This window comes from Hemibagrus wyckioides, linkage group LG17 (genome assembly GCF_019097595.1).
Source record: "Hemibagrus wyckioides isolate EC202008001 linkage group LG17, SWU_Hwy_1.0, whole genome shotgun sequence".
Lineage (NCBI taxonomy): Eukaryota > Metazoa > Chordata > Actinopteri > Siluriformes > Bagridae > Hemibagrus > Hemibagrus wyckioides.
Window position 1 is genome coordinate 12,848,194 of NC_080726.1, and position 25,751 is coordinate 12,873,944.

The 25,751-nt window shown below is 37.4% G+C and overlaps 1 protein-coding gene across 2 annotated transcripts; it reads right to left on the reverse strand.

Moving 5' to 3' along the window:
* Positions 1 to 101: 101 nt before the first annotated feature.
* gpr4 (G protein-coupled receptor 4) lies at positions 102 to 25,751 on the reverse strand. 2 transcript variants are annotated; one of them, XM_058412928.1, is made up of 2 exons: positions 25,659 to 25,751; positions 102 to 3,412 (listed from the first exon to the last, which is right to left on the reverse strand). In XM_058412928.1, exon 2 carries the CDS (start codon positions 2,980 to 2,982, stop codon positions 1,831 to 1,833), a length of 1,152 nt encoding a protein of 383 aa, XP_058268911.1. In that variant the 5' UTR covers positions 2,983 to 3,412; positions 25,659 to 25,751; the 3' UTR covers positions 102 to 1,830. The 2 variants fall into 2 exon arrangements, with proteins under 2 accessions (XP_058268911.1, XP_058268910.1); XM_058412927.1 differs by lacking the exon at positions 25,659 to 25,751 and adding an exon at positions 22,490 to 22,640.

Consider the following 25,751-nt stretch of genomic DNA (forward strand, 5'->3'; position numbering starts at 1 on the left):
CTAAAGACCTTAAATAAAGAGCACTAAAGACAGAAAATAAAGACATAGTGTTCCCATTAGCACTTATATCTAATCTATAGTACACAAGAAATGCTCCAGTGTTGGTTTTACTCTTACAGTTTTTATTTGTTTCCTGCAGGATTATATCAACTCTGTAGGTATTAATTCAAGTCTGGGGATTTTGCTATGCATTTTAACCAAACAGTCACCATTTATATATATATATAAATAAACAAACAGACTACAAACTCAGTGCTTTATGGTACCGTCTCTCTCTGTTGCCATTTCCATATGATGATGAGCCAAAACCAAACTAAAAAATGATTGAACGTATATAATTTATTTCATTTTGGAATAACAGGCACCCCCCTAGTTTAGTTGCAAACCTCTAAGTTATAAAAAGACATTCATGATTTAGAGTGGAAAAGCTCCAAGAAGGCATCTGAACAGGAATGTAAACATGTGCAAAGTCTGTTATTTGGATGCATTTCCATTACAGACATCTATGGGTAATATCTGACAATATAGACGATAGTCAAACAATAGACAACTGGGTGACATGTATTTTAACATCTACATAGCACGTACATTGAACATCGAATGTCAAACATACACAGGCCTTGGTAATGTAACACTTCTTGATTTCCTCAGGTGCTTCAGATTTTGGAATATTCACATTTTCATATCAGTTACAGCAAACACCAAACACCTTTTTTTTCTGGAAGAAATCCCTTGAAACTTCACATTCAAAACCTTGATCATAATTGTGACATCAGATCAGCAGTGCTTTGCTACTGTTCATTATATCTTCATCCACAATAAATACAATTTTTTTGCTTGAATAAGACTCATCGGAGTGCTTGTGACAGTCATGTCTAGATCATACACTGTATTCTCCTCTCTGAAAAGCTGTTTCACATCTCCAAAGGGAAATAGCTTGATAGGTCAGAATTTTGTAAAAGAAACATTTTAAGAGATATATGATTAAATATAAAATAGTATTCCGATGTCATTTGTATTTCAAAAAATAATTGTAAGGATTATTACAACTCTAACCATATACGCACACAATTGTCAGACTGACCTGATTAACTGAACCAATTTTATTTAAATTAGTAGATTAAATTAAAATGTAATAATTAAATTCCATTGCCTTCAATTTACATGTAAAAGAAATTGACATGCTTTCGAAACATTGTCTGAAGTTTACATGTAACAGTGTACACGTAACATTTATACAGCATTCACACTGAAATTTTGTGCCTTCAACCAAAGAATAAATTTTTAGAACAGATGAATAAATATATTTATTCACAAGACTCTAGTGACAAAATTAACAGTATGTAAAATGCTGACTGTACTTACTTTAGGGATTTCTCTTAATTTAGAGATTGCAAATTGTTTGAAACAGTAAATAAGTTGTATAAAAGCGTTCTTACAAGGACACTACCATTTTGTATAAACTGTTTTAAAAAAATCCAATCAATACTTAAAAAGTTGTGCCTAGCTGTAGAATAAGTAATAATTTACTGCAAAAAAATTTATACACTTGTTACAGCTTGAGCTGCCATGATGGTCTTGCTGAGCTCTAAATAAAAGAATGTGTTTATAACGGATAAGTTAGGAGGACTAAGAACGGTATTAAATCATTTTCAGAAGGGAAACTGTATCATTTGCAAATTACAATATCCAAACAGTAATAAAAAGGTGTCTGGTATAACATTCAAGGAGATTTACAACAATTTATTTAAACGTCAACATTGTTGGCATAATCAGTGAGGAAACTTGAGGCCCTTGACATATGTGCACCAACAAACATACTGCATGACTTCACTTTTTAACACTAAGTTTGGTCATTTGAAGACACTCCTCTTTCAATGTTTCAATTTCACTTTTATAGGAATTAGTTTTCATATCTCCACAGGGATCTGATTTCTTGGTGGCCAGGGGTGTTTCTACAGTAATGGAAGCCCCCATTAACTTATCTGTGGCTTGTCCTCGGTGAAAGGCCGTCATCAGGGTGGCCAGGGCACGGCTCACGTCGCTGCGAGCTCCTTCATTTACAAAACAGTAGAGGATTGGGTCTGCCACACAGTTGAGGCTGGTGAGAGCGAGGGCTACATGGTAGGCAGTAAATAAGTACTCTTCCACTTTACAGTCACAAGGGTTGCTGAGAAAGAGCACACTGCGCCACAGCAGGAGCACATGATAAGGTCCGAAGCAAAGAAGCACTATGAGGATGAGGCTAAGGGCTAACCTCTTGATCTTGGCTTTCTCTTGCCGCTCGGTGGAAACATTGCCACGTACTGCCTTCAAGATTCCTTTGTATGCTGCTAACATGCAGCACCAGGGAGCCAAGAAGCCCAGGAAGATTCGGTAGAGGTTCATGCCTGCCACCCAGTCTTGCATTGGATACTTCTCAAAACAGAAAGTGCGGTTGTATTGAGCTGCAAAAAGCTCATTGTGAAAGAGTGGTGCTGAGTTGGCCACAATTTCCATAATCCAGACTATTGCACTGACAAAAACAGCTGTCTTGATCCGACGCACTTTGGCAAACTTGAGTGGATAGGCCACTGCCAAATAACGATCCAAAGAAATGCAACAGAGGAAAGCAATGCTGACATATATGTTGGTATAGAAAATGAAACCGAACAGCTTGCAAGCCCCTGGCCCATGGATCCAGTTGTCATGTTGGAGGAAATAATCAATCCAAAGTGGCAATGTGGCTATGTAAAGAAGGTCAGCCACAGAAAGGTTGATCAAATAGATACCCAGTTCGTTTCTTTGCTTCACCTGCAAGTAGGCAGCCCACAGGGCCATACAGTTTGTTGGGAAGCCAAGGATGATAACAATAATGTACAGCACTGGCTGAAAGAATTGATCGATGTTTGAATCAACCTTACAGGAATCTGAGATGTTACACATCGCTTCACTTTTTATGAGGCTTGATATCATAATCAAGAAATGGTTGAGGTCCCACATTAAGTCATATTTTGCTCTGAAAAGAAGACATTACAATCCAAAGTTCTGTGATACATTCCTTAATGTTCTTCATAGATGTTCAGCTTGTGACTGTGACACAAACACAATTCTGTGCCCATGCTGTGCAAGTATGGTAAGCTTAAGGTTTCACTTCTCTAACACGGTTCATGGCTGGCCATAAAAACTTTGTTATTAAAGATATTTGACAGGAGACCAAAACTAACTTAGAGTAATTCTGGAATTACCAGTACTAAACGCTGCTATAAAATATTCTTAATCATTGAACAAGAGCGATGAGCTCAAATCGGGTATAAAAAAGGGTGTGCTCCTGTAGCAGCCCATAACAGACTTCACAGCAGGGTCTCCTTCTCTTCTTTCACTGAACACTGCTTTCTGATATATTTTCTTTGGCCCCATCAGCTATGATCATCTGTAAAACAAAAAGAAAAGGTTTGGTTTAGTTAGGGTTGAAAATCAAATGGTAAAGTATTAGGGGTAAATGCACCTTCTCTCAGGGTTTGGTCCATGGATCAGTTTGATGGCATTATAGCAGAATATATGACAGACAGTGTAAAATAAACTTAATCATTTGAGTATTGAGTTTAGTTTCTAAACTCCATTCATTTATCTTTAGTATCCTGTTAGAGCCTGGATCCCTGGAACAATGACCAGGAGGTGGAAATACACCCTGCATGAACACAGTGTGTAAAATGATTGGACTGTATTCTCCCACCGTGTTATGTAAGTTACTTAACATTTATAAAGATGACAGCTTGGTCAAAGGCTGAAAATACAGTTATAGGTGTGGTCCTGAGATTTATCTGGAGCTTATTACAGAATTATTAAGAGCAATCTCAATATAAAGCTACACAATGTTTCAAATACATACTTTTCCCATTAGTACTGGATCATCATTAACACTTTTGTACACTGCCATAGATAAGAAGCAATTTTGCCCGAAGTGTTGCTGTTGAAGCTGTTGAGTGTTGTAACAGTGCTATGTAGAGGGAAATCAAGTTCTCTGTTAGCATGGGACTGTTTATATTATAGAGACAAGAGCTCAAATAGCCAATGGTGGAGCAAAGGTGATGAAATGAAATGTATAGATTAACAAATGTCATTAAACAGAAGGATCCAGGCTCATCCTTCCGTGCATCCACACTCACTAACAAAAGCCTGAGAAAAACTATTCATAAATCTTTCGTGCAAAATTTGCAGATATCCAGCACACAAACTGGACTATTTCCCAAAATTCAATTAAAAGCTTACAATCAGTCTGCTCTGCCAAATACAACTCTTGAGGATTAATTACGCTGCAAGTTTCTAACAATAACTGTTTTAACATAATTGTACATTATATCATGTGATACAGAATGGGCAATGTTGACGACACTGTCTACATGTCTTTTCTCCAGGAAACAGAAATCTGCTGACACATTAATCATATTTTGAGATCTTAGTTTTCTATGGTAAATCTGATTTAAATTAAGTCACAAACATGGGATTTAGTACAGCCTCCAACATTTTAAACAGTACACATTTTCCCTGCTCAGAGTATGGTATTAATTACTTGTGTATGATGCAATACAGAGATAAGTATAGGACTTAGAAGGCAAGGGAACATTTTCAAAATAATGATTCATATATATCACTGATCTTAAATATACACATAAACAAGACTGCTTATCATCCACAAACCATGTGTAACAAACCATGACTAACATTATCTGTATTTTTATGAGATGCCCAAAAAGAAGCATACATTCTTTTAGTCAATTCCACAAAAAAGGCCTGTCTAGATTACAGTGTTGGAATATGGTCAAATAGCAAACCTTATCAGTAACTATTTTTATCATCAGTAATATCAAAAATAGCAAAACCAACTGGTTAGCAAAAACCAAGGCTTAGCTTGCTGCTATCACTTTATCCTTAAGAAGCTTATAATGCCAGATGCCACTCAAACTAGGACAATAAAGAAATTGGTCAAAAGAAGGGTTTTTATAGTCAGTGATCCAATAAACCAGTTAAGAACTGAATTATTATATACTTTTTATCTCCTAGTTTGTCATCTCTCTCTCTCTCTTTCTCTCTCTCTCTAACACATCTCTCGAGGACTCTAACACACACACACACACGCACACAGAAAGAAGATCAAAATGTATAATTATTGATTAAAAAAACAGGATTGCATATTCTTTTAACAAATTTTCCACTCTTATTATTATTGCTTGTATAATCTGAGGCTGTTCAAATCAATCACTGATGAAAAGCTCCTCTCTGGCTCTAATCAGTAGAACAAATACAGGTTCAATAGAATGTAGAATCACATTTCACACCCTTCAAATGAGAGCAGTACAGCTGAGTGAAAACATTTGTAATTTTCTATTAACAAAAAAATCAGTCCATCACAAAAGACCTCAATCTTAACGAAGAAAGCAAAAGTAAATCAGTTATACACGAACGACTTGTACTCCAGACCTGATTTGAGGAGGGCAGTGTGTGACATCTGGCAGAGTTACAACAGACACAAGAAGAGAGTGGCAAAGCAATCTGGCATGGAAAAATGTAGAGGATGAACATCACCACAGAGGGAACCGAAACTGTCCTGACGATTAAAAAAGTTGCAAGAAGCTTTTATGAATGCAAAGAGCAGGCATACAAGTTTTAGACAATGACTTGATCAGATAAGGAGATGCAAGCTTTGTAAGTGAATTTACTTTTGTTTTATCCTTTAAAATAAATCCAAAACAAAAAGACTGTACTACACTCTGAGTTTCGTTGTTTCACTTATTCAAGTTTTTTTCCCACTATTAATATTTCAGCATTAATATCTTTATGCCTTAGTGCTATAGCTTTAGTATCTTTGTCTTCTTCAGTTTGTCTTAAGGGTGTGTAACACTTCACAGTACATAAATGATCAAATACGTACAGTTTGCGCAGAGCCAGTAGAGATCATAACTTGCATTAATTCATTGCCTCTGTGTTTGCCTTTGAAAACTTACGGTTGTGTAATAAGTTTCACATCTGCTTGTATTCAGATTTAATTAATTAAGCACATCTATACTTTACTAAGACTCTTGCTTCTTTCAACATTCAACATGAGGTAATCTGCAAAACATCAAGGAAGGACACTCATTACAGCAACGAACTCTACTGTACAGAGACTCTGACAGTCACATCAAAAAATGATCACAGCAGTATAATATGCTTGGAACGGCAAACAAAGGACAGACTGACACAGTGCAGAGAGCAAACAAGAGCCCAATATATACAGCGAGGGGAAATAAGTCTGCAGACACTTTTGTTTTTGTTGTTTAACATGCTGCCAATGCATATATCCTTTACATTTGCACATGTTAGGGTTAAGGTTAGATAAAAAAAAACTCAGAATATAAATAAAGCTCTGAACAAAAAAAGGACTTTTATCATTATAAAAGATGTTGCCGTTGATTGGGAAGTTTTAATGCAACAAGTAGTAGGCATGGTGAAATTAAAGGCGCTACGTCAAGTTCTCAGTAATTTAATATTATTAAATGGCACTCAAATGGAAAAAGCTACAAATCAATAATCATTCCAATCAATACAACTAGCTTGAAAATATGCATGTGGAAAGTTCTTGAAACCACAACTAATTGTGCCAGGACAGATGCACCACAGCAGACTTCACAATGTGCTGTAAGGCTAAGGGAGAAGTCAGCAGACACTCAAAAAGACTTGCAGGATAACCAGAAAGCAACAGGAACAACCGTCTGTGAACTTTACCGCAATCATTTCCATTACAATACCCTCCTTCTGCTAAAAACAGAAGCACAAGAACGCACATCTAAAAGCATTTAGACAAAGCAGAATGATGGACTATGAATATATCATTGTACGAGGACATATTAGAGAAGAACTTAATCTCATCAGTCAATAAACTGAATCAGGGAAGATTTTATTTTAACAATACTATGACAATAAACATACAGCCAAATAAACTCAAGAACACATTGCATGGTCTAGCTAATCTCTGGTCTTAAATCCTTTTTAATATGTATGGAGGATTAGGAGAATTTAACCACAATGCTGGAAAAAGCTAATTAGTTATTAGTGTAGGTGTCTCATTATGTTTGGCAGACGCCTGTACCCAGAGCGACTTACATTTAATCTTGTTTTTATACAACTGAGTAATTGAGGTTTAAGGACATTGCTCTGGGGGCTCAGTAATGACAGCTTGATGAACCTGAGACTTGAAACTCACAACCTTTAAATCAGTAGGCCAACACCACTAAACCACATTAATTACCAACAACTGCTCTGCAAGAAAGTTTTAATATTGCTAATTTGTGGTTCATCTGTATATTTTCGTTATCAAATTTTTTTTGACACATACGTTTACAAAATCCACACACATCTGAAGGACACACATACACTATATTGCCAAAAGTATTCGCTCACCCATCCAAATAATCAGAATCAGGTGTTCCAATCACTTCCATGGCCACAGGTGTATAAAATCAAGCACCTAGGCATGCAGACTGTTTTTACAAACATTTGTGAAAGAATGGGTCGCTCTCAGGAGCTCAGTGAATTCCAGCGTGGAACTGTGATAGGATGCCACCTGTGCAACAAATCCAGTCGTGAAATTTCCTCGCTCCTAAATATTCCACAGTCAACTGTCAGCTGTATTATAAGAACGTGGAAGTGTTTGGGAACGACAGCAACTCAGCCACGAAGTGGTAGGCCACGTAAACTGACGGAGCGGGGTCAGCGGATGCTGAGGCGCATAGTGCGAAGAGGTCGCCAACTTTCTGCAGGGTCAATCGCTACAGACCTCCAAACTTCATGTGGCCTTCAGATTAGCTCAAGAACAGTGTGCAGAGAGCTTCATGGAATGGGTTTCCATGGCCGAGCAGCTGCATCCAAGCCATACATCACCAAGTGCAATGCAAAGCGTCGGATGCAGTGGTGTAAAAGCACGCCGCCGCTGGACTCTAGAGCAATGGAGATGCGTTCTCTGGAGTGACGAATCACGCTTATCCATCTGGCAATCTGATGGACGAGTCTGGGTTTGGCGGTTGCCAGGAGAACGGTACTTGTCTGACTGCATTGTGCCAAGTGTAAAGTTTGGTGGAGGGGGGATTATGGTGTGGGGTTGTTTTTCAGGAGCTGGGCTTGGCCCCTTAGTTCCAGTGAAAGGAACTCTGAATGCTTCAGCATACCAAGACATTTTGGACAATTCCATGCTCCCAACTTTGTGGGAACAGTTTGGAGCTGGCCCCTTCCTCTTCCAACATGACTGTGCACCAGTGCACAAAGCAAGGTCCATAAAGACATGGATGACAGAGTCTGGTGTGGATGAACTTGACTGGCCTGCATAGAGTCCTGACCTCAACCCGATAGAACACCTTTGGGATGAATTAGAGCGGAGACTGAGAGCCAGGCCTTCTCGTCCAACATCAGTGTGTGACCTCACAAATGCGCTTCTGGAAGAATGGTCAAAAATTCCCATAAACACACTCCTAAACCTTGTGGACAGCCTTCCCAGAAGAGTTGAAGCTGTTATAGCTGCAAAGGGTGGACCGACGTCATATCGAACCCTATGGATTAGGAATGGGATGTCACTTAAGTTCATATGTGAGTCAAGGCAGGTGAGCGAATACTTTTGGCAATATAGTGTATATGCACTAGAAATAAAATACATTTTATTAATAAAAACTGTCTAAATGTTTATTTTCCCTCACTGCATGACCAGAATGAAGGGATATGTCAAACTGTTTACAGGTAAAATGCAGAACTGACTGCACTGTAGCACACAGATGTTGCACACATGCTTAAAATACCTTAAAAGAACTCAAGACGTACACAAAGCGTTCAAATATTTCTCTGCTTGAGCATTATATCCCTCTGCAATGCACTTGTCTGTATGGGATAAATGAGCATGTTTATGAGTAGCGATCACTTTATTAGGAAAACCCACACACATACTCATCATGCAATTATCTAATCAGCCAATCGTGTGTCAGCAGTGCACTGGATTAAAAATCTGCAGATACAGACCAGCAGCTACGGGTAATGTTTATATCAACCAGCAGAATGGGGGAAAATGTCGTCTCAGTGATTTTGACCGTGGCATGATTGTTGGTGCCAGACAGGCTGGTTTGAGTATTTCTATAACTGCTGATTTCCTGGGATTTTCACACACAATAGTCTCTAGAGCTTTCTTTATGATGCAATAAAGAAAAAGCATCCAGTGAGCAGCAGTTCTGGGGATGGAAACTCTGTGTTGATGAGAGAGGTCAGCGGAGAATGGCCAGACTGTTTTGAGCTAACAGAAAGGCTACAGTAACTCAGATAACCACACTATACAATTGTGGTGAGCAGAAAAACATCTCAGTATGAGATTCCATCACTTCCATCATTGGGAAGTGGTCAAATGGTGGTGATTTGCAGCATGAAAATGCACCTGAAAAATCAGCGGGAACTGGTGTGATGCAGTCATGAGCCAGGATCTCAAAGTAATGTTTCCAACATCTTCTATTCCTTGAGGAATTTAAGCTATTTGAGAGAACAGTGAGGCCCTACCCAGTATTAGTGTTTCTAATAAAGTGCTCGATGAGTGTAGATACACATATGGAACTGCCCTAAAAATTTGACAAATGTTTTCCAGAACACAGTTTGCTAGGCTGCCAAAAACATTCACTTACCCCTTAATACAAAGCCTGTGCTGACTCTTACAGCCAACACAGTGTATTTCCACTGACTCTCAGCCAACATAATTACACTGTTCTATCTCTCAGTGTCATTTTCTTTGCATGTCCACTCTATTGTTATAAATAAAGCTGTATACATGTCTGAAATACACACTGATGAGAAATCTGGTTGACCTATCAGACTGCTTTAGACCAGTGGTGGGCCGTCAGGGCCAGCAAGGCCTTCTCTGCTGGTCTAAACAGCAGTGATCTGAATCACTGACTTGCATGTTAATATATTTAATATATTTTTCCATGAATGTGTATTAAATTATTCCCAATAGTCTATTCTCTACATTTCATAGCTTTTCTCTTGGTTGTGCTGCTTCTAGTAGTGTATATTTATGATAAGAGTATTTATCAAATCATATTTCAGCCAGTGGCTGACATCATGTGTTGCCAGGGTGAAAGAAATCTGCCTTAAGGCCTTCAGAATCAATAGTGCAGGCGCCCGGAGCTTAAAATAAGTGGCAATGAAATTGTTCCATTAACCAATCAGATTTCGAGTTGGCGTCACTGGGGCCACCTAGCAGACATACGATTACGTCAGCAATTTCCCGTCCTTTGATTAGATAATTGGAGTAGTCAGAGGCAAACTGAATAATATATATATATATTTTAACTCACAATTGCTGACAGAGGAGAAGAAATCGATTTGGTTGCAGACATCCTTACAAATGCATTTTCAAGGCGGACTATAATAAAATTGACTATTCCTTGTGAGGTGTGAAATACTGTAGCATAATTTCTTTTTTACTTTGCTATTTAACGGTTGATTAGTATCAATTGCCGTGGCATCATAATGATGGTATAGAGGTGGATTAATTCAGGAAGGACACCAATGAAGGCCTAGGATTGAAATGCACGGCCCGCCACTGCTTTAGACATACATGCATATGTTCTGGGAAACTGCTACATGAATTCCAATTTCTCTCTTCTGACTCATATCCATGTTCAGTATGGTCACATACTGGCTATTTTTCAAACTAACAAAAATGGCCGGGGTCTGATATGAAAAGATCGGATCTAGAACAAACTGAAAAGTTGGTGTGTCACTTCAACTTGATAAAGTGAATGCAGCCTTCTTCAAACTGCAAATAAATATCAGAATGACTTAAACGTTACATGTAAACAGGCAACTTTTTGCCTTTAAATATCTAAGTGTTTGAACTATGACAGGCACAGCTTGACTCGGTGTAGTGTCAGGCTCAGATGCTCCTCAGGCATGAAGCATATAATCGGCTGAAAGTTCAATCTGACTGACTCTTCACATTTTCATTTGTACGCACTTCCATGCACTGATTTTCAGTGGAAAATATGGTTGAACATATGCACAGTTTTTGTTTATTATTATATTTTATAGGAAAAATATCAACTCGGACCTGATTTATTCTGTCAGTGAAAAGTAACAGGAACCACTCAAAAATTAATACTCAAAATATTATTTAATACATTCCAAAAATGACTGTGTTATTTGAATAGTTCGTAAAAATACATCTTTTCAGAGGGGTCAGTTTTGTTTTTTTCATTGTAGTTTGTTTCCAGAACCTTTGATCTAGTATCTCTAGAGGTCTGGTCGGAGTGAGTAGGCTTGCTCTGAAATATGTACATGAATCATTAAAGAGAAATTTTTTAATTATTTCTTTTTTTTATTATTATTACACAGAACTTTTCATTTACTAACTTTTATTCCTTATTTCTTAAGTTAGGTTTTTAATGAACTTTAATTGACAATTGAAACTGTCTGAAACAGTGAACTGAGATAAAGAAAAACGATGTATGTGATACCGTGATTGTAAATTTTCTTACTGACTTTAGCATGTTAGTTTCGGGGACAGCTTTAACTACCAAGTTCCCAATTTAACTACCAAGTAGGATTAAACAATGGACTATGGACCCTTTAAAAGACCAACCCATTAAAGAGTCCACTGTTCAGTCTGCCATCTGCATAATGCTTTAAGCACATTCATTAAATCCTACAATGTCTACAGTGAAAGCAATTTTCTTACTATAAATTTTAAAATAAGCCTGGAAATAGGTACAGAGCAAAATAATAAAATAAAAGATCAACTACTTATCAACCTCATTAAAAATGACCAGCAAGTGCTGTCCTTATTCATTCTGAGACATTCGGCGCTACAATGCTCTAAAGAAGCGTATTGTATGTTTACATACGACGTAAACCAAGAACAGTTCCTAACTCAAGTACAGTTCATTATCAAGCCTTGCTAATAATTTCATATGACGTGCTGAGTAAAACATCCTGTATGCATCACCATTACCGTGATTGCATCAGAAACAACATAGAGATAGGACCCACTAATCCCCCTGCCTATAATGATGATTACTTTATAATGATCAGATTGTCAGCGATATCAGAGAAAAAACACGCATTACTGAAGGGCACTACAATATCAGAAATATCTAAAGCAGCCTCCAGAAAGCATTTAAAAGTCTCTGTTTATTTATCCGAGTCAATCCCATAGCTACTTCAACTGAGCCATTACACACTTTGCTCAGATTATGCCAGATGGATTGTGTTGAACCATTAGCAACTTTGTGTTTGTGACATGCAGATCATGCTAAATGATGAACGTAAACACACCACTTCCTGACAACACAGCATGCTCACTGCCCTCTGAGCCTGTGTTCCGCAGCCTGGTGGGAAAGACCCCATGTTCGTACATCAGTCTCACTACAGTAAACACACAGCCGGCAGGAACACAGAGGAGCTAGCAGCTTTTTAATCAACGAGAGCTGAAAGATGGACTTCTCCTCTTCCATCTCAGAAGGGAGTGAGAGAGCGAGCAAGAGAGAGAGAGAGAGAGAGAGAGAGAGAGAGAGAGAGAGAGAGATGGTAAAAGACACAAGCAGAAAGATCAGTCTAAATAAAGCCCTCGATTATTCATTTGGTCATTAGGCGTGATCAAACCTTATACATTGTCGCAGGAATACTATCGCCCAGCCTGGCAGGCATTCAACAAAGTCATCCGATGTTTATTTCAAGTACAGTATACAGATGAAGGACAAAAGGACAAACTACAGTATTCTCTCTAACACGGTAACTCGCTGCCTTTCTATAGGAAGAGCAAGATTACATTTAAAAAAAATTCGAGAGTTGTTTGTACAGAGCCATAAGATAAATATACCCTCTCAGTAGTCTACCACTATGTACATATTATGCTGTGCACAGGTGCAGTAAATTCTTTCTTTTATCAGGAAAATGTCAAAAACATGGTCTTATCATTCTTTTTAGATTTAAGCTAAGTAAAAGATATATGATTATATTTCAATTACAATCACATTTCATTTAGAAAGAGTTCATTCAAATGACACAGTACATCATTTTTAGCAAACAATGATTTGAAGATCAACCAATACACCATCTGTATCTGAATTGAATTTTTTTTAGAATTGTTTTAGACAATTTATGTATATTATACATAAATTATACATAATATATTAAAGATACTATAATTAATGTTTTGTTTGGTATTCACGTACCATCATAATATATGTTCAGCTCTTTCACTCTAAGTGTCCAGGAAACTGTCTGTAAAAAGGCTTGTCTCATACATTATAAGGGCATTTGCATTTGAAAACAAAAATGTTTTAAATATAATTTGCATGAACATGCCCTATTAAAAAAGTTTCAGTGTGCTTAAATGCTTGAGTTTCCAAATGCCTGACACAATAGATTTCAAATAATACTATTACCTAGAAAGCTATCACCCCAGAATTCAGACAACAGGGTCATGTTTCATGCAGTTTTTGTATTCTAGTTATTAAACAGCTTCCTGCCCTTTAAAGGGACACAGAGTGTGTCAATGCTGTGCTGCTGCTATACTGTGAAATTATAAAGCACTCTAGAGTGATATATCCATCTTGAATATATATGAATTTTGACAGAAATAGTGTAGTTATTGTTCCTCATTTCCCACAGAAAACACCTTGCAATAGGTAAAGCTGATACTTGACTCTTTTTTTTTTTATCAATGATGTGGTGTTTTTCCTCAGGGACCATATTTAAGTTGAAGGCCTTGCACTCTTCACTGAGACAGTCAAATCATATTGTTCTGTAAAATGGACACTCCACTTTAACTATAAAATTTTGCAATAAACCACATGAATAAGGCAAAAAATAATAAACATCAATTAATACTGGGGCAAAGACTTTTAAAATAGTCTTTTAAAATACTTTTAAAAATGACTAAGTAATAATAACTAACATTATTTTTCATATCAATTCCGCAATTTTAGTAAGATAAAACTCAAGTATTAGGTTGTATGTACAGCTTACCAACCTACTGATGTCTACAATACTTGCAAATTACAATAAATTATTGTAAAGTGTAATAAATATCTTTGTTAACAATTCATAAAAGCATGGCAGTGACAGGTAATGGTTAGAAAAAATAGCATTTTAAGTGATTTAAGAAAAATATATAATTAAATGTAAAAAATGTTTTAATATCGTTAATAATCCATTTGTTATGGTCATGATGAAAATAATTTAGAAAAAATAATTTTAAAAATTTAGGTGTACCGTAAGGTCATTGCAAAAACATAATCACAATATTCAATGTGAACAGGTGGAAATAACTCGATAGTGTAAAGTTTAAAATAATTCCAATATAATTATAATTCATAATTCATCAACCATAACTAAGATGAATAAACAAATGAATGAATGATTGAATAATTTTGCATACATACATGGGCTTTGGCGTAAACTTTCACGTCCTAAACCTCGCATTAACTTACCATAATCATGCCATATCAACATCAAGAAACTGCACTAAATACAAATTATTTGTACATTTACTTATGTAAGCAGATGATTAATGGCAATAAATATGTAAGGAAAGGGCATATTTTATACAGTAATTATCTCATAGAAAAAATAACTACAAAAAAAATACAATTTAACACTTCAGTTCAGTTCAACAATTTTGTCCTGGTCAGGGTCACAGTATCCTGAGAAGAATGGTCATGAGGCTGTAATTTACCCTAGATGGGATGTCAGTCCAATATAATGCACACACAGTTTCACGCTTAGTCGCACCTACGGTTAATTTATAATGGCCAAACCATGTTATTGAGAGATGGGAGAAAACCATAGAAGATTGTGGAGATTATATAAAACTCCAGACAGGCAGCTTCCCAAACCTACTCAGAATTTACTACCAACCCTAATAAATGAATAAGTAAGATAATTATATAATTAATAATGAACATAAGGTAACTTTTAAGTTGTACACTGGTAGCTACTACATTAGAAAAAATAGTTTCAGTTCAAGCTTGTTTTATAGATGTTACGTCTTCAGCCAATCAGGCAATATTTACATTTTCAGTCGCTGTTATGACAAAGACTTTCTGATTGTCTGACTATTTTAAGACTGTCCCTCTGCATATACCTGTTATTACACTGTGTTGAGAGAAGGTAATGACAGGGTAGTAATAATCAAAGGTATGCGTCTCACTTGGCTGTCAGTCTATCAGCACCAGAGGAAAAGTATAGAACATTCAAATCACACACGGCCTTAAAGATGCTATGAATCTCACATCATTTCTTGACCAATTCCCATGACCCAGGCCGTATAGAAATGTTTCTTCAATAATCAGGTCCAACTAATTTTCTTCTAAAAATTGTCCATCTAAAATCTTTTGGCAAGAACGAATTTTATCTTCTGTGAAATACTGACTAACAGTGTCTGCTAGTGCATTTCTATTTACCAGTACATTTCTGAGGAACAAATACATGTCATTCTGAAACACTGCAGAATGGAGAAGAAATGACTAATAAAAACTGACTTCATACCAGAAATGAAGAGAGGCATCTAAATCCTCAGGCATTTATTTAAGTACGTCAGTACGTTTCCTGACATAAAAGAGTCTTCAGGAGAGAGGGTATGTGCTTTCCGGTTTCTCTCTTGCATGACGACCTGCCTTTTTTTTGTCGTCATCATTAACTTCAAGTGGGCGGAAATAAGAGGGGCAGGCAAGGAAACAACTTGTTTAGAGCTACTATAATGTAAGTGATAACAGGAACCAAGTTGCCTTGCAGACTTTCCACAACATTAAAAGAATAATTTAAAAGCATGACAGTGTAGTTCATTAAATTGGCTAGATGTCAGGTCACACCACCCCCAGCATGGATGACTTGTGTATAATTGCACAACCACTCATACATATCCTACATGAGCAGCAATATTAATGTTATCCTCTCAATCTGATCACAAAGAGAAAGAGTTTTTTATTTACACCACACAAATAATACCAGTAATACTAACAGATGCTCAACTGTGGTGGAAGCACAACTGATTATGGCGCTTGGTAGTTGACTGGAAGATTGGGGTTCAAGCCCCAGCACCACCAAGCTGCCACCGTTGGGCCCTTATATGAGGCCCCCAGCCCACCCTGCTCCAGGGGTGCTGCATCATGGCTGATCCTGTGCTCTGACCCCCAAGGATGGGATATGCGTAGAAAGAATTTCACTGTGCAGTAATGTATATGTGACAAATAAAGACAACTTAACTTACTATTTATCAATAATCATATTTTGAGTCATTAACCATTACCAGTTTAAAATGTGTGCCGTCTTTTGTATATGTATACTAGCTTCATTATTTGATGTGCAGTTAAAACTGAATATTAAAAAAAGGTCACAGAACGCAATGCAATTTCAAATTGAACTGAAGTGCTCTTAAGCCATAATTATTCTACACTTGCTCAGCACATAACAAAACAGATAATGGCTGAATCAACAACTTTGACAAATACTACCGTAAGTCTCCAACAGAAGTACGCAACTGCTTTTAATATAAAGTGTTGACTTTTCTAAGGATGGTAGAGTGGTTTTCACTTGTCCAAACTGTCATTATTGCCAAAGGGCTAATGTGGATGCTGGTCTGATCAAACAGCAGAAGCTTTTAAATGTTAATATGAAGCAACTCGAAGGGAACTAATTCAATTGGGCTGCAACCAACTCTACACGATGAATGTGCAGGTAGCTGAACAGGACCCTAACAATGATTTCACCTTGTATCACCTTGCATTATTTATAGGCCTTGTGGCACAAATATGCTGAAACTGGGACATGAGGAACAGAGCTGTACTATTATAGTGAAAGTCTTCTCTTCATGAACCTACACTACATAACAATAAGCTTCCAATTTCACCACAACTAAACACTTTAATTCTATTCTTAGAGCAAATCATGTGATGGGATAATCTCTCTAAGTAAAATATTTCTGTATGCACATAACAGATTAGATAATGATATAGCTACTGAAAAACAAGGATTGACAAAATCACAGGGACTAAAACTAACACTGAAACATTTTCATTTTTCCGACATTATGCAAGCTATTTTACATGCTACCCTCTGCAAGCTATGTCAAGCTGCATTTGAAATGTTCTAAGAAGTTGCTCAATAAGCAACTTTTAACCTAGTAACATTTCATGCCCTTCATTTTTATCTTCAGCACTGTACACAGGCCTGGAGATTTAAAAACCATAGAATTTATGATGCACAAAATGAACAGTACATTATGTCAGGACATTGTGTCCGGAAGCCAACTGACTGCAAGCAGGTGAACATAGTGAACACAAAAACGTAGGTACAAGACATATATATAATAGACTTATAATGTGACATCTATATTTCAGCCAGAAATCTAGAATTCTTTGCTATGGCATATAAAAGATGACCATGGTGGTCACTGACAGGATATCAAACATATATACCAAAAAACTAATTATAATAGGTGTACCAGGACTAGCTTACTAAAGTCTTACTATATTACTTTCTGCAGTTTACACCGAATGGTATGGCGTGAAAAACAAAAACGTCACGTGAACAAAATGTCTGTCAGCTCAAACACAGTGTTAATGAGAGAGATCACAGGAGCATGACCACACTGGTTTGAACTATCAAGAAGTCTACAGTAACTCAAGTAAGCACTTTTTTCAACTGTGGTGAGCAGACATGGATCTCAGAATGCACAACACAACAATCCTTGTGGAGGATGGGCAACAACAACAGAGAAGCACATCAGGTTCTATTCTTGTCAACCAAGAATGGGAATCATGGACACAGACTAACCCAAACTGGAAAACAACTGGAAAAGTTGTGATCTTTAACTGTCCATATGGGTGAGACTGTGCCCATGACAACCTCAGATTCCTGTGGATGAGAGGAGTGGAACCGTTTCTACCTCAATGTTTGATGTTTTGTGCATTTGTGACATGCTCACCAGGGTTGTAACTGTGGTTATTTGAATACTGTTCAATATCCTTCCTGGCATTCCAAACCAATCCAGTCATTTTCCTTCAATCTCCCATATCCCCCAGAGGACTGTCACTCACAACACAATGGTTTTTTTTTTTTTTTTGCATCATTCTGTGTAAATTCTACCAACTGTCATTTGTCTGAAATTTCCAGGAAATCAGCAGTTTCGGAAATACCCAAAACCAGCCCATCTGGTACCAACAACAATGCCATAATCAAAGTCACTGAAATCACACTTTTTCTTCATTCTGATGTTTGATGCAAACATTAAGTGAAGCTCTTAACCTGTATCTGCAAGATGTTTGCATTGTTCTGCTGCCAAATAATTGGCTGGTTGGATAACTGCATAAATGTCCAGGTGTACAGGTATTCCTAATAAAGTGGACAGAAAATGTATTGTAAATTTAAACTATTATCTGTGTAGTGTGTTACGTTTGACTCCACCAAGACAAATTCTGTGCATGTAATAAATGATTCTTCTTCAGAGTTAATAGGCTCATATAAGTTTAGCGACGCTGACACAAAAATGGATGTTCTTGGTCGTCTTTGGTCAGATGGGACTCAGGGAGAGGACCAGGACCTGTCGCAGTCTCTTGGCATTAACACAAGTCAGATATTTAATACTGACTTATTTGGCTGCTTGTTTCATGCTTCAGTGGCAAGGCGGCAGAGTGTCTACAAGGCCCAAGGCTGGTGTCCTGCTGGGAGAATTAATGATTTCAATAAAAGTGCTGCATTTTCCATGCAAATCCCTAGCTATAGTGGCACGGCTTAATGCAGATGAGCCCTTGTTCTCTGAACATAGGCATTAATTCCAAGCCATTTAGCTACATGCTGAGGTGTAACATAATGGATGATGAAACCCTGTGCAGTAAGTGGGTGAAGCAAGAAGTACATGAGAAGTGTTTACTACTGCAGCACGGAATGCTGACTCAGACAAACGAGTTTCAGACGTCTGGTTTTGCAGTAACATTTTCATGCTTTTATGTGGCCATATCTAGTGTAGCATAAGCATATTTCAAGATCCGCATAGGCATGCCACACTGTTTCCTGTCACAAACACAGAAGGATGCTGACACACACTGTGATAATAATTCCAAGCAAGAGGTGACATCATTTGTACAGGAGAAATAAAAATAGTCCAGTAATGTCATTCACAATGTGATACAGAAGATCACAATATCACTGATCAATACCACTGAGGCAAGCATTATCATTATAAAACACATGAAACTTATGAGAGGTTTTTGTCATGAGATAACCCTGTAATATTCAATAATAGAACAATAATAACAGTTTGTGTTTGTGTGTGTGTGTGTATTGTAGCACACTGTACTATACACATATACATTTCTAATTTTAGTGTCTTTGCTTACTGTGATATTCAGGAATTCTCTTCCTTGTATAGTTTTGTTCTTGATTAGAGATAAGTTGCAATAAGTGAGCATTAGTCAAAAACTAGAAAAACTGAACACATACAAAAATGCCCACTTTTCTGCTGTTCTGATTTTAGAAGGTTTTCTCATTTCACTCTCATGAGGAGTCCTCAGCAGAGCAAGTTACAACCACATGGTTTCAACAGAGGCATAAACAGCCCCATATTTCTATACTTAATGGTGCAACACTCTTTTCTTTTCTTTTTTTTTAATACTGTACAAATAGCCAAGGAAGATAAGGAGTACATGATTAGAAAGCAATGCATTAAGCTGTGGCCTTCTAAGAAGTGTATGAAGATGTATATGGAAAAAGAAACCCAACACATTTTAATGTTTATAAAAAAGCATTTGGAAAACAGTCAGCAATGCTTGTTTGTATTTGTTGTGCCTCCTGTCAGTGATTTTACAGACACTGTGCTTTACAGGCCTCCATAGATCCTGGTGCAGTTACATGAAAATCATTCAATGTCTAACCTACCTCCTGATTAGAGACTTAAACCTGAAAGTAAGACTAATTTTTTTTTGCCTAATGCAGCTTTAATGTCAAAATGTTGGAGTTGGGCTAGAGGGGATTCAAATTTTTATTTTATATGAATCACTGTGAAGTCAGATAGCACATTCATAGTGCTGCAATTGTCCCCAGGCTTAATGATAATACAGTTATGTGCAATTTGTGTTTGATATATAAATCCTATACTCTTATGAAGTGTACAAGCATACACAAGCGTCAAGCATCACTGAAAATCAAGCATCAATGTTTGAATCTCTTTCCATGTAACTTGTCAGGTGGACTGCAGACATTTAAAAGTATGCAGAAATGAATAAAGCTTGAACAAACACAAAATTTGCTATTTAATAAAAGATTTTCTTTCCAGATACAAATCTGAAACAATCAGTTAAAGCAGTGCGCTTTCAATAAAAAATCTGTTAACTAAACCTGCAATGCAATGATAGGAAAATTTCCCATTGGGATGAATATAGTATCTATCTATCTATCTATCTATCTATCTATCTATCTATCTATCTATCTATCTATCTATCTATCTATCTATCTATCTATCTATCTATCTATCTATCTATCTATCTATCTATCTATCTATCTATGTGCAAGTTTGAGAGGAGCAGATATCCAAATGCTCTGATATTTCTATGTAGAATAAACTGTGACAGTATGATAGTATTTGTTTTGCTGATGCCAGCTTTAATTGCTTGATGTTAAGGAAATCCTGTTCTCAAGTTCAGCTTTTACTGTGTTACATGTAACCACTGTGTATGTTATATAAGTAAATCTGATTGATGAGTACTGAGTGTAATCTACTTTAGACGTTGTGATGACCAATCAAGCAACAGTTTATAATGATGAAGTTTGCCGAATTGTTTTTTAAACACATTCTAATCAGCTGGTGATGTGATAAAACACAACTGTTCTTTCTGCATGTTCCCAAAAGATGTCATCATGATGACGCTAAAAGGTTTAGCTTTTTCTGAGGCCCAGGAGAGACTACAGATTACGCTCCTGCGAGGATGGTTTTGAGTTACACAGGCAAATTGAGAGAAATACAATAGTCTGCATTATGTTCTAACTTCATTAATCATGAGTGATTCTATTAAGCTAGTCAAAATCTAGAGAAGTGGAGGATATTTATACTGCTTACTGCCTCTTCAGCTATTTGAAACGTCAGCTGCATTTGTCTATTCAACAATTGCTTTGCTGAGGTGTTTACATATTACTGTGGCATGAACTAGATATCGAATGTTATTCCATGTCATCTATATTAATGTTAGGTGAGACATTAGTAAACTGAGAGCTTTGAGGTACAAGCTATAATAAATATATGCGCCAAAAAATTCACTGGAGTTTATACTAAGCTTTCAGATCAGTGGCCAAATTTGGGCAATAACAGTTCAGTGAAAAGCGAAGAGTCGTGTTTGTTATTTTATTTGTAAATACCCGAAGCAGCAAAACAGGTTCTGTTTTCATGTATCAAAATACAAATTATAAACTGGTGTAAGCTTACTGTTACGTTTGATAAAAATCCCTTACTGTGCCTCAATACTGCTGCGGTAAAGAGTTTCCCTCACACAGCCTGGTGTACAAAACAGACATTAGCTTCCAATAACACCATCATTAAGCAGGCGGGTGGCAGTGGTGGAAACATGTCATTGGTCCTCCAGGCCATTACTCTCTTTTCCTCGTCACTCTTTTAATGTTCACTCTTATCTCCCATCCTCAAGTGGGCAATTACAGCTCGCTCCAAGGGATTGATTAAACGTCTGAAGGCTTTTCTCACAAAGCCAAGCGAGAGCTCATGACAGGTGTGTGTAGTAAATCAGTCTAGGCTCAAATTGCTGTTCTCCTGAAAAAGTTCAAGCCAGCACACTGCACTGCAGAGACACTTTTATAAGATGTCATGAAAATGAAAGTCAGTGATCCAGTACATGACAGGACATCTGACGTGGAGGCTTGAAGCGGTCATTCTCTACTTGAAAGATTCAAGATAAAAAAAGGTCTCTCTGGACTTTCATTCACATTTCTTGTTTGCTAACAAGGAATATCAACTGCCTATCAACTGTCTATTCTCGCCCTTTTTGCACCCCTTCTCAAGACTTTAAAATGAATGAAACAACAATGAATGAACATTATTATTATTTGCTTGGAAGTGATCTGATGTGCGAAATGGTGCCTCTTATACATACATTTAGAAGTTGTAATCAGGTTTTATGATGCAATAAAACAAACCCACTGTAGGACACGCTGAAGGAGTGTCTTTAAAAAGTGTTAGAAATGTCTTAAAAGTATCACTGTGCCATATGTCTGCATCAGCCCATATGTGAGTAAGAGGAGCATGGCTCATAGTGACATTAAGTTACAGTTTAAAACCCTTACCAATCAAACTAATCGAAAAGGACACTTTAGGATAAACTCTTTTCATTTCACGAGACTGAAGGTGTTTCTGCGGAAGCATCTCACTGCAGTCCGTGCTTCTCAACACTTCTCAACAAAGTCTTAGGAGAAAAGAGGTTCATGAATAAAACGGAGTACTCACTTTCTTCCATGTGGAGATAGATAGTTCGGGAGGACACGTGGGGCAGTCTTGGTTTTTCCTGTCATTCAGCAAGGTGTCTCTGTACTTCCCAAAGAAAGACGGCGAGATAAAGTGAGCGCGCGCGATTGAGAAAGACTGGCGCACATGATCATCAAAGCAGAACTACAAAAAAGACGAGGTCCCTCCCTCGCGCGCGCGCGCGTGATGGCCCCCACTTGATGGCGCCAGTCCGCGAGTTCTCGCAACTCATCTATTTTCTATACATTTAGGTGGGGGGATGATGTTTTAAACGTGTGGGATTAGGTCTTGAAGATTTATTCTTCTGGGCGTTTTTGTATATCTTGGATGAAATTTGCCCTAAAAATCTAGAAAAGGTTCCCACATTTTAGACAATACACCTTGGCAGCCAGCAGCTCTTCCCTCATCTAATGATGTTGCACTGTTTTTTTGTGAAACTGTCAAATTTGCATACCAACCAAGCCTAGCCAGGTCTTCAGACAATGAAAAGACAGAATGGCAGTTACCTATACAGAAACTAATCAACATAAACAAATTTTCTAACAGGGTTTTATACAAAGAAAAAAACATCGTCTCACATCCTGTGGTCAATACCATGAGGCAATATAACAATATAGCAATAATCTGATGGAAACTGCAACTCCCAGGCGTTTTGTTAAGGATTTTTGAGAAATGCAAGGTATACTAAAGCACAGCACATCAAACCCGATGCCAACAGTCTTGACTGGAATGCCTCCATAGTCGTTCTTGTTACTAATTTGTATGTCAGAACTACCGTTAAATGTACTTCAACTGAATGCAATGTTGTGAAGGGTCTCTAATATGAAAATTTTGAATATGCTCAGCAATGTCAAATACACTGGGGGAAAGATAAATGAGGATTTAGGCTTTATCTGTGCTTACCCTAGACAACATGCACTTGGCCTGGCAAGGAAGATTTTGGACATCCGTTTCACCCACCGGTATATCCAGTATATCCCCTTACCATCAGACAGATGACACAGAATTCACACAACAAAGAAAGAGCACTGCATTAGACTACTACAAAAACAAACAACCAGCATGTTTTACACTTAGGTTTAATGTGCAAGCATTTATTTAAAATATGTTGTGTGTATTATGTTTTTAAGGGAAGGTCATGCAAGACAGACTAGCTTAGAGTCTTCATTCAATCAATCAATAAGACAAGAGCCACAATCTGAGGGCACAGACTCACCAAAACTAGATAAGTCAAGACTGAAAAAACAGCATGTGTTTTTTTCTAGTCTTCAGCATTCCAGTTTTGATGAGCTTGTGCCCATGATAGCCTTAGATTCTTATTCTTGGTGTGTTGGTTTCATCTTAGCCACTTCACACTCAGCACTGAAACATTCAAGTATATGTCAGAGGTCCACTTACACCTCTCCAACCTTAACTGTATTTTGCTATCCTGTTGAAGTAAAAACACAAACTAGGAGTGAAGACAAGACCAACCCTTGACAAAGTCTGAGACCCACTTTAAACAGTTTTGACATGAAGATAAGGATGTGGACACAACTCTTACTGTGCTCATACAAGGACCAGTATCCTTTGCTTGAAGTTTCCCACATTTGCAGTGTCACAACCTGGAAACTGGGATTTTTCACCTTTTTGATTTATACATTAATTCTGAAATTTGAACATGCAAATAAATGTGACAACAAACATGCACAAAAAAAAAAACCCAGACATCTGCTAGTTGCATAGGTATCCTGTTGAAAGGTCTCTCACAAACTGGAACAAGTTTCATGTAGAACTACCTTGTATGCCTTGTATATGGTTCCAGACATCTTGCCCTAAACCATAGCATTTTCCCAGTCCCTGCCGATAAAAAGCATCCAGACAAACATGCTTAAAAGTGGGTATGCTGTTGTCCGAGTGATGAGCGGTGTTGTGGTTGCTGCCAAATGTAGTAGTGCTTTGTGTCAAGAACAAAAAGTTTAATTTTAATCTCACTAAACAAGACAACCTTTTTCAGCATGTTTACTCAGCGACCAACATGTCTCTTGGCAAACTCATGTGCCTTTTCTTCTCTTCTTGCCACTCTTAAAAAACCTAAGCTATTTTATGGAGTGTCAGGTTTAGGGTCACCCTGTAAACAGCTTCTCCCAAATGAGCTGTATCTTGCCAGTTATCCTTGCCCTCTTGGGATCTTCTGTGTGTATCCTTACTCATTCAGTAAATTTTGGTGGATGACCTTCTCTAGGCAGAACTGAGATGTGCCATTGTCTTTAAATTTTTGATGAATGTAATGGTGCTCGGTGGAATGTCAAAGATATTTTTAAACCGAACAACCTTGGGGATTTCAGGTGTATTTAATAATGAGATCATGTGACACTTTGCACACAGGTGGACATCCAATTAATTATTTAGCTAATTACTGTATGTGACTTCTGAATACTTACCCAGACACCCCATACACAGTTTCTCCAAATCCTCAAAATCCACCTAGACTGGGTTATATTTCTTCCTCTTCCTTGCAGTCAACTCTCACATTTAGAGCACTTTGTGACTAGAACCAGCAGGGCCCCACCCCCTCTGTCAGTGTTTTACAAAACTGTCGTGAAATGATTCTCCCCAGGGTATAACATGGCCATTAGTGTCAGATAAAACCATACTCACCTCTCTTTGCACTGCTCCGTCTCTTTCAGTAAACATCATTAAAAGATAACGCCATATCTTTAATGCAAAGTAACAGGAGTGATAAAAGGATTATAATATTATAACCTTGTTAGGATTGGGGATTTTTTAGAATTTTTTTTATGACATGTATACGATACACTAAAACATCTTACCATGTATATTAAAAATAGCCAGTCATATCTGTGATCAGCCTTATTTTGCAATCACATTTTTGGTTCAGTTCATTAAATTTTTACAAAAATATTTATTGATCACTGATCACTGACTTATCACTAGTGCATCTCATGCACAGTATTCACCATTAGTACAATCAAATGTTCCCTCTAGATTACTTCACAACATCTACGCTCTGTTGCCATTTGCTATTTTACCCATACTTGTGGTCAAGAGAAGGCATACCAGCTTTGCAGTGGATGGCTCCTGTTCCACTCTCCTTTCTTATGTGCTCATTTATTCTTGATTTGAGAATGAATCCTCTGCACTCACTCACCTCTTAGAGTGAAATTCAGTCCCAATAAAACCTAGGTAATGTGATATCCATCAGTACCGATGTTCTGCCCCAGAGCATCAGTGACAAAATCCA

Coding starts and splice junctions, on each gene's coding strand:
- gpr4 (XM_058412928.1), bottom strand. CDS start 2,982: ATGTGGGACCTCAACCATTTCTTGATTATGATATCAAGCCTCATAAAA.